The sequence below is a fragment of the Nomascus leucogenys genome, chromosome 12 (assembly GCF_006542625.1).
Source record: "Nomascus leucogenys isolate Asia chromosome 12, Asia_NLE_v1, whole genome shotgun sequence".
Classification (NCBI taxonomy): Eukaryota; Metazoa; Chordata; class Mammalia; order Primates; family Hylobatidae; genus Nomascus; species Nomascus leucogenys.
In genome coordinates, this window is record NC_044392.1 from 50,727,867 (window position 1) to 50,738,077 (window position 10,211).

The 10,211-nt window shown below is 46.0% G+C and overlaps 1 protein-coding gene across 2 annotated transcripts; it reads left to right on the plus strand.

The window, feature by feature from the left end:
* The first annotated feature begins 3,222 nt into the window (after positions 1–3,222).
* MCL1 (MCL1 apoptosis regulator, BCL2 family member) lies at positions 3,223–9,083 on the plus strand. Of its 2 annotated transcripts, XM_012511377.2 has the most exons (3): positions 3,774–4,760; positions 5,109–5,356; positions 6,125–9,083. In XM_012511377.2, the coding sequence occupies exons 1-3, from the start codon at positions 4,073–4,075 to the stop codon at positions 6,239–6,241; spliced, it is 1,053 nt and encodes a 350-aa protein (XP_012366831.1). In that variant the 5' UTR covers positions 3,774–4,072; the 3' UTR covers positions 6,242–9,083. The 2 variants fall into 2 exon arrangements, with proteins under 2 accessions (XP_030680491.1, XP_012366831.1); XM_030824631.1 differs by lacking the exon at positions 5,109–5,356 and having other exon boundaries at positions 3,223–4,760; positions 6,125–6,252.
* Positions 9,084–10,211: the final 1,128 nt, after the last annotated feature.

The window sequence follows — 10,211 nt, forward strand, 5'->3', positions numbered from 1 at the left end:
GCGAGACTCCATCTCAAAAAAAAAAAAAAAAAAAAAATTAGCTGGGTGTGATGGCATGCGCCTGTAGTCCCAGCTATTCAGGAGGCTGAGGCCGAATTGCTTGAACCTGGGAGGTGGAAGTTGCAGTGTGCCAAGACCGCGCCATTGCACTCCAACCTGGACGGCAGCGCAAGGCTCCAACTCAAAAAAAAAAAAAAAAAAAAGGGCCGGGCACAGTGGCTCACATCTGTAATCCCAGCACTTTGGGAGGCCAAGGCAGATGGATCACGAGGTCAGAAGTTTGAGACCAGCCTGGCTAACATAGTGAAACCCCGTCTCTACTAAAAATACAAAAATTAGCCGGGCATGGTGGTGCGTACCTGTAGTCCCAGCTACTTGGGAGGCTTAGGCAGGAGAACCACTTGAACCCAGGAGGTGGAGGTTGTGGTGAGCCGAGATTGTGCCACTGCACTCCAGCCTGGGCAACAGAGCAAGACTCCGTCTCAAAAAATAATAAAATAAAATAAAATAAAATAAAATGTATTTGAAACTGGGTGTGGTGGCTCATGCTTGTAATCCCAGCTATTCAAGAGGCTCTGGTGGGAGGATCCCTTGAGGCCAGGAGTTGGAGACCATCCTGGATCACATAGCAAGACTTCGTTTCTTTTTTTTTTTTTTTTTTTGAGACAGAGTCTTGCTCTGTTGCCCAGGCTGGAGTACAGTGGCACGATCTCGGCTCACTGCAAGCTCTGCCTCCCGGATTCACACCATTCTCCTGCCTCAGCCTCCTGAGTAGCTGAGACTAAAGGCACCTGGCTAATTTTTTGTATTTTTTTTTAGTAGAGACGGGGTTTCACCGTGTTGGCCAGGATGGTCTCGATCTCCTGACCTCGTGATCTGCCCACCTCGGCCTCCCAAAGTGCTGGGATTACAGGCGTGAGCCACCGCGCCCGACCAAGACTTGTTTCCTAACAAATAGGGCCAGGTGCAATGTCTCATGCCTATAATCCTAGCACTTTGGGAGGCCAAGGAGGGCAGATGGCTTGAGGCCAGGAGTTCGAGATTGGCCTGGACAACATGGTGAAACCCCATCTCTACAAAAAAACACAAAAATTAGCCAGGCATGGTGGTGCTGGCCTGTAGTCCCAGCTACTTGGGAGGGTGAGGTAGGAGGATCACTTTAGCTCAGGAGGTCAAGGTCGCAGTGAGCGGAGACTGCACCACTGCACTCCAGCCTGGGCAACATGATGATACCCGTCTCAAAAAATAATAATAATAAATAATAAATAAAATGTAATTTATTTTAAAGTGAAACTTGCATTTCCTTTTTTAGCCTCTGTACAAGGAAAAATCATTGCTCTTCCTATTTCCTCAATCTCTTTCCACTTTACCACCTGATAAAATTTTACTTTATAAAGCATGAGAGCAAAGCTACCTCCTCCATAACACTTTCCTCTAGCTCTCTCAGCCCAAAGTGAATTTCCCAACCTCTTAACTCCAAAATGAAGTTGTTAATGCCTTGTGTAAAGCATACATTCCATCTCACATTATGATTAGTTGCTGTACAAGATTAGACGTTCCTTAAATAGAGAAACCATTTTTTATTCACTACAACCACAAAATGCTCTATCCTCGCCGCTCATACTGTAAACCCCTATGGTTCTAGGTCCTGCCCAAAACATAAATGGGTGGTATGGACGCCGTATCACCTTACTAAACTGTGACATTTTGGGAATTAGGAACTTTTGGCCAAGAGGGTGACTCACACCTATAATTCCAACACTTTATTTATTTATTTTTGAGATGGCGTTTCGCTCTTGTTGTTCACGCTGAAGTGCAATAGTGCACTCTCGGCTCACTGCAACCTCCGCCTCCCAGGCTCAAGCGATTCTCCCACCTCAGCCTTCCAAGTAGCTGGGATTACATGCACGTGCCACCATGGCCCAGCTAATTTTGTATTTTTAGTAGAGATGGAGTTTCTCCATGTTGGTCGGGCTAGTCTTAAACTCCCGACCTCAGATGATCCGCCCGCCTTGGCCTCCCAAAGTGCTGGGATTACAGGTGTGAGCCACCGAGCCAGGCCTCATTTTTTTTTTTTTTTTTGAGACCGAGTCTCGCTCTGTTGCCCAGGCTGGAGTGCAGTGGCACTATCTTGGCTCACTGCAACCTCTGTCTCTTGGGTTCAAGCAGTTCTCCTGTCTCAGCCTCCAGAGTAGCTGGGATTACAGATGCACACCACCACACCCATCTAATTTTTGTGTTTTTAGTAGAGACAGGGTTTCGCCATGTTTCCCAGGCTGGTCTCGAACTCCTGGGCTCAAGCGATCCACCCACCTCAGCCTCCCAAAGTGCTGGGATTACTGGCATGAGGCACAGAGTCCGGTCTGTAATCCCAACACTTTGGGAGGCCAAGGTAGGAGGATCACCTGAGTCCAGGAGTTCAAGACCAGCCTGGACAAAATAGCGATACCCCATCTCTACAAGAAATAAAAAAATTAGCCAAGCATGGTGGCATGCACCTGTGTTCCTAGCTACTCGTGAGGCTGAGGTGGGAGGATCACTTCAGCCCAGGAGCTCAGGAGGTTGAAGCAGCAATGAGCCCTGATGGTGCCACTGCACTCCAGCGTGGGTGACAGGGCAAGACCTCATCTCAAAAAAATAAATAAAAAGTGAGCTTGCTCACCTTTCCTCTGTCTCTCAGCACCTTGCTTTTGAATTTTAGCTATTATTTTTACAGATCTTTTAACAAAAAGACTGCTTTAATTAACGTTAACTAACATACATGGCATATAACAAGATCCTTGTTTTCAAGGGCTTTACAAACCTCTAGAGTCAAATGTGCCTTATTATCAGTACAAAAATAAATGGTGTCAGCTGGGTGCGGTGACTCATGCCTGTAATCCCAGCACTTTAATAGGCTGAGGCAGGTGGATGACCTGAGGCCAGGAGTTTGAGACCAGCCTGGCCAACATGGTGAAACCACATCTCTACTAAAAATACAATAATCAGCTGGGCTATGTGGCTCACAACTGTAATCCCAGCACTTTGGGAGGCCAAGACAGGCAGGTCACTTGAGGCCACGAGTTCGAGACCAGTCTGGCCAACATCGTGAAACCCCCATCTCTACTAAAAATACAAAAACTAGCCAGGTGTGGTGGCGCACGCCTGTAATCCCAGCTACTAGGGAGGCTGAGGTACGGAGTCCTCTGAACGTGGGAGGTGGAGCTTGTAGTGAGCCGAGATCGCCCCATTGCACTCCAGCCTGGGAAACAGAGTTAGACTCTGTCTCAAAACAAACAAAAATGGTGTCAAGACTCTCAGACGAGATGCTAACGGATTAAGGCCTATATGTAAATAGCGCCAAAGACTATGGAACAGAGATGGGAGAAGCAAGTAGGGAGGCAGGAATAGTTTAGCTGTGGCAGTTTTAGCTTAGTCCACTTACATAAATGGTTTTTTAGGGTAGCACATGGAGCATCCTCATTTCCAAACACGGGACTGAGAGTAGAGAGCTGTGCAAAATAACCACAAGTCCCCAACTATGCCCTCTTAATTATCTCTATCATCTAAGACTGTTGTTCCCATCCATCACTGAACTTCCCCGTCCTCTTCCTTCAACCCCTGTGTTAGTCAATGGTTGAAATTTTGATTTGGTAAAAAACCTCTGGCGAAAACCAGCAAAAAGGGCTCGCAAATCAGGTCTCAGGGAAGCATAGAGGTAGCCACGAGAAGGCCCGAGGTGCTCATGGAAAGAGCTCGAGCCCAGGACCCCAGGCGCTCGGAGCCGCCGTTACGTAACCGGCACCCAGAGCCTCCGAAGACCGGAAGGCCCCGCTCAGGCCCCGGCCCCGCCCCGGCCCGGCCGGGCAGCCGGTAGGTGCCGTGCGCAACCCTCCGGAAGGTGCCGCCCCTTTACCCTTTTATGGGAATACTTTTTTTAAAAAAATAAGAGTTCGCTGACGCCACCCCGTAGCACTGGCCGCCCTAAAACCGTGATAAAGGAGCTGCTCGCCACTTCTCACTTCCGCTTCCTTCCAGTAAGGAGTCGGGGTCTTCCCCAGTTTTCTTAGCCAGGCGGCGGCGGCGACTGGCGATGTTTGGCCTCAGAAGAAACGCGGTAATCGGACTCAACCTCTACTGTGGGGGGGCCGGCTTGGGGGCCGGCAGCGGCGGCGCCACCCCTCCGGGAGGGCGGCTTTTGGCTACGGAGAAGGAGGCCTCGGCCCGGCGAGAGATAGGGGGAGGGGAGGCCGGCGCGGTGATTGGCGGAAGCGCCGGCGCAAGCCCCCCGTCAGTCCTCACACCAGACTCCCGGAGGGTCGCGCGGCCGCCGCCCATTGGCGCCGAGGTCTCCGACGTCACTGCGACCCCCGCGAGGCTGCTTTTCTTCGCTCCCACCCGCCGCGCGGCGCCGCTTGAGGAGATGGAAGCCCCGGCCGCCGACGCCATCATGTCGCCCGAAGAGGAGCTGGACGGGTACGAGCCGGAGCCTCTCGGGAAGCGGCCGGCTGTCCTGCCCCTGCTGGAGTTGGTCGGGGAATCTGGTAATAACACCAGTACGGACGGGTCACTACCCTCGACGCCGCCGCCAGCAGAGGAGGAGGAGGACGAGTTGTACCGGCAGTCGCTGGAGATCATCTCTCGGTACCTTCGGGAGCAGGCCACCGGCGCCAAGGACACAAAGCCAATGGGCAGGTCTGGGGCCACCAGCAGGAAGGCGCTGGAGACCTTACGACGGGTTGGGGATGGCGTGCAGCGCAACCATGAGACGGCCTTCCAAGGTAAGGGGGTTCATTAATCGCCAAGGCCTCTCCCTTTTTTCCATTTCTCCCCGGACTCACCCGCCAAGGGTGGGTGGAAACCGAAACGAGTCAGTGTTGAAACGTGTCTCATCCTATTTCTGAAACCAGAATATTATGGCCTTGAGTCATTGTTTCCGCCCATCTTGATTCTTCTGGAAATGGCAGCTCTTGTTCAAAGACCGGAAAGGGTGGGATGTCAGTTTCAAGTGGGGTCGACCTGAGTTCTATAAATCCCAGTAGCGACTTTCCCGCCGCGGGTGGGCAGGCGAATCTTGCGCCGGTTTAGACAAAGGAGGCCGTGAGGACCTGCATGCTTTTCTTCCCCAGGCATGCTTCGGAAACTGGACATCAAAAACGAAGACGATGTCAAATCGTTGTCTCGAGTGATGGTCCATGTTTTCAGCGACGGCGTAACAAACTGGGGCAGGATTGTGACTCTCATTTCTTTTGGTGCCTTTGTGGCTAAACACTTGAAGACCATAAACCAAGAAAGCTGCATCGAACCATTAGCAGAAAGTATCACAGACGTTCTCGTAAGGACAAAACGGGACTGGCTAGTTAAACAAAGAGGCTGGGTAAGTTTGCCTTAAGGATGAAAGGGGCCTTGGAGTGGAAGTAGAATGAAGGATTTTTTTTAGAGAGGTGGGGATATCTAAAGGTTTTTATGACGCACGGCTGTTTGCAGGCTCTAACTAAAGGACCATTGTTTATTGGATGTTGATTTAAGTAGTGGATCCTTAGAGATAGTGGTATGGCAGTCTTGAATTGTATCAAAAATCTTGGTTTTCTGTAGGCTATTTTTTGTTCCAATTCAGTTGAATACTTTTCAGTGGATTCAAACCATGAAGAAATAAGTCACCGGGGAGGATAGCTGAAATACATTCCTAAGGCGCTCCCTGTTTTAATTGAGAAGATATGGGGTGGAGCCTGCGTTTTAAACAGAAACCCAGATCTGATGCAGGATGTACTTAACTACGTTGAGAAAAACTGATCTGAGCAGTTGAGGTGTTACTGAAATACTAGCTGGTGGAGATTTGAGAATAAGGGTTTTCGTCTTTTACCTTATGGGAACTCTGCAAGTCCCTTTGTTAGGATAAATCCTAATAAGACCAAGATAGTACTGTAAAATGAAGTTTAACTATCATGGGTGCCAGCTTAAGAAACTGAAGAACTTATTTTCTTTTTTTTTTTTTTTTTTTTGCCTCCGGGTGAATAATAATTGGTTTACTATTGTTTTAGGGGGAAACCTCAGATATTTTAATTTACCTTGTTTCTGGATAGTAGTGTTGTTAAGAGAGCAGAAACCCATACTTGAAAATGTGCTTTTCTTTTTTGTTTTCTAGGATGGGTTTGTGGAGTTCTTCCATGTAGAGGACCTAGAAGGTGGCATCAGAAATGTGCTGCTGGCTTTTGCAGGTGTTGCTGGAGTAGGAGCTGGTTTGGCATATCTAATAAGATAGCCTTACTGTAAGTGCAATAGTTGACTTTTAACCAACCACCACCACCACCAAAACCAGTTTATGCAGCTGGACTCCAAGCTGTAACTTCCTAGAGTTGCACCCTAGCAACCTAGCCACAAAAGCAAGTGGCAAGAGGATTATGGCTAACAAGAATAAATACATGGGAAAAGTCCTCCCCATTGATTGAAGAGTCACTGTCTGAAAGAAGCAAAGTTCAGTTTCAGCAACAAACTTTGGGAAGCTATGGAGAAGGACTTTTAGATTTAGTGAAGATGGTAGGGTGGAAAGACTTAATTTCCTTGTTGAGAACAGGAAAGTGGCCAGTAGCCAGGCAAGTCATAGAATTGATTACCCGCCGAATTCATTAATTTCCTGTAGTGTTAAGCACTAACAATGCCAGTGACCCAATGACCTGTGTAAAAGCTACAAGTAATAGAACTATGACTGTAAGCCTCAGTACTGTACAAGGGAAGCTTTTCTTCTCTATAAATTAGCTTTCCCAGTATACTTCTTGAAATAGAAAGTCCAAGTGTTCAGGACTTTTATACCTGTTATACTTTGGCTTGGTTTCCATGATTCTTACTTTATTAGCCTAGTTTATGGCCAATAATACTTGACGGAAGGCTCAGTAATTAGTTATGAATATGGATATCCTCAATTCTTAAAGACAAACAACTTGTAAATGTATTTGTAAAAATTGTATATATTTTTACAGAAAGTCTATTTCTTTGAAACGAAGGGAGTATCGAATTTACATTAGTTTTTTTCATACCCTTTTGAACTTTGCAACTTCCGTAATTAGGAACCTGTTTCTTACAGCTTTTCTATGCTAAACTTTGTTCTGTTCAGTTCTAGAGTGTATACAGAACGAATTGATGTGTAACTGTATGCAGACTGGTTGTAGTGGAACAAATCTGATTGATAAACTATGCAGGTTTAAATTTTCTTAACTGATTTTGGTAAGTATTCCTTAGATAGGTTTTTCTTTGAAAACCTGGGATTGAGAGGTTGACGGATGGAAATTCTTTCACTTCATTTTATGCAAGTTTTCAATAATTAGGTCTAAGTGGAGTTTTAAGGTTACTGATGACTTACAAATAATGGGCTCTGATTGGGCAATACTCATTTGAGTTCCTTCCATTTGACCTAATTTAACTGGTGAAATTTAAACTGAATTCATAAGCTCATCTTTAAATCTTTTACTGGAAGATTTTCAGCTGTTCCGAATGGAACTCATTAACTGTATGCATATAAAAAGATCACATCAGGTGGATGGAGAGACATTTGATCCCTTGTTTGCTTAATAAATTGTAAAATGATGGCTTGGAAAAGCGGGCTAGTCTAACCATGGTGCTATTATTAGGCTTGCTTGTTACACACACAGGTCTAAGCCTAGTATGTCAATAAAACAAATACTTACTGTTTTGTTTCTATTAATGATTCCCAAACCTTGTTTGAAATTTTTGCATTGGGCATCTTTGGATTTCAGTCTTGATGTTTGTTCTGTCAGACTTACCTTTTATTTCCTGTCCTTCCTTGAAATTGCTGCTTGTTCTGCTCCCTCTACAGATATTTATATCAATTTCTACAGCTTTCCCCTGCCATCCCTGAACTCTTTCTAGCCCTTTTAGATTTTGGCACTGTGAAACCCCTGCTGGAAACCTGAGTGACCCTCCCTCCACACTAGGAGTCCACAGACCTTTCATCTTTCACGAACTTTATCCTGTTAGCAGGTGGTAATACCGTGGGTGCTGTGACACTAACAGTCATTGAGAGGTGGGAGGAAGTCCCTTTTCCTTGGACTGGTATCTTTTCAACTATTGTTTTATCCTGTCTTTGGGGGAAATGTGTCAAAAGTCCCCTCAGGAATTTTCAGAGGAAGGAACACATTTTATGAGGTTTTCTCTAAAGTTTCCTTTGTATATGAGTGTGCTCACTTAAATTTGCAGAAAGAGGTGAGCTGTGTTAAACCTCAAAGTTTAAAAGCTACTGATAAACTGAAGAAAGTGTCTATATTGGAACTAGGGTCATTTGAAAGCTTTAGTCTCGGAACATGACCTTTAGTCTGTGGACTCCATTTAAAAATAGGTATGAATAAGATGACTAAGAATGTAATGGGGAAGAATTGCCCTGCCTGCCCATCTCAGAGCCATAAGGTCATCTTTGCTAGAGCTGTTTTTACTTAATGTATTTATCGTTCTTGATCATAAGCCACTTATTTATATCATGTATCTCTAAGGACCTAAAAGCACTTTATGTAGTTTTTAATTAATCTTAAGATCTGGTTACGGTAACTAAAAAAGCCCGTCTCCCAAATCCAGTGGAAACAAGTGCATAGATGTGAATTGGTTTTTAGGGGCCCCACTTCCCAATTCATTAGGTATGACTGTGGAAATACAGACAAGGATCTTAGTTGATATTTTGGGCTTGGGGCAGTGAGGGCTTAGGGCACCCCAAGTGGTTTGGGAAAGGAGGAGGGGAGTGGTGGGTTTATAGGGAGAGGAGGAGGCAGGTGGTCTAAGTGCTGGCTAGCTACATAGTTCGGGCAAATCCTCCAAAAGGGAAAGGGAGGAGTTGCTTAGAAGGATGGCGCTCTCAGTGACTACTTTTTGACTTCTGTTTGTCTTACGCTTCTCTCAGGGAAAAACATGCAGTCCTCTAGTGTTCATGTACATTCTGTGGGGGGTGAACACCTTGGTTCTGGTTAAACAGCTAGTACTTTTGATAGCTGCGCCAGGAAGGGTTAGGACCAACTACAAATTAATGTTGGTTGTCAAATGTAGTGTGTTTCCCTAACTTCCTGTTTTTCCTGAGAAGAAAAAATAAATCTTTTATTCAAATACAGGGTGTGATGTGGGTCTTTTCTCATCGACGCCTCTTTTTCCTTCCCTCTCTTAGGCAAACCTTTTAGAGAAGTCAGCTGAGCAAATATGTATAGGTGAATTCAAAGCAAAAGCCTCACAAAGCTGATTTGCCTTAAAGGACAGTTCCTTTCTTCAATTCAGATTAGAAGTGTTGGGTTTTTAATTAAATATATTACTGCTGTACTTGGAGTTCCTAAACCTCCAAGTAAAAAAATCAAAAACCTCCTTACAATCAAAATCTCTGTCTCGATTTATTATTTTTTTTTGAGACGGAGTTTTGCTCTTGTTCAGGCTGGAGTGCAATGGCACGATCTCGGCTCACCGCAACCTCCGCCTCCCGGGTTCAAACGATTCTCCTGCCTCAGCCTCCTGAGTAGCTGGGATTACAGGCACGTGCCACCACACCCAACTAATTTTGTATTTTTAGTAGAGATGGGGTTTCTCCGTGTTGGTCAGGCTGGTCTCGAACTCCCGACCTCAGGTAATCTGCCCACCTCTGCCTCCCATTTGCTGGGATTACAGGCGTGAGCCATCGCGCCCAGCCTCTGTCTTGATTTTTGAATCACCAAGTGTTGGTATGTTTTGTTTTGAGGAGCATCGCCCAGGCTAGAGTGCAGTGGTGCAGTCTCGGCTCACTGCAGCCTCAGCCTCCCGAGTAGCTGGGATTACAGGTGCCCGCCACCATGCCCAGCTAATTTTTGTGTTTTTAGTAGAGATGTGGTTTTGCCATGTTGGTCAGGCTGGTCTCAAACTCCCGACCTCAGTGATCCACCTGCCTCAGCTGAAGTGCTGGGATTACAGACCTGAGCTACTGGCACCCAGCCTTGATCTTGAGGTAAGAGGGTACTGTACAGCAGTTACTCTATCATAACACCTAAATAATACCTAAAATTAAAGAGTTTTGATGAAGTTCTTGGCAGCAGTGCTTTTACCTTTCCATTTTCCAAAAGGAGGTAAAAAGCCAGTCAATTTCAAAAATCGCTATCCTGCCTTTATTTTCAGCTACCTTGAAAGCAAGCTGAATCACCATGGAAATGTGCAAATGTGAGGTTTGCATACTTGGTTTTAAGCTCTGAGCACCAAATGCTAATCAGGCAGTCAGGATT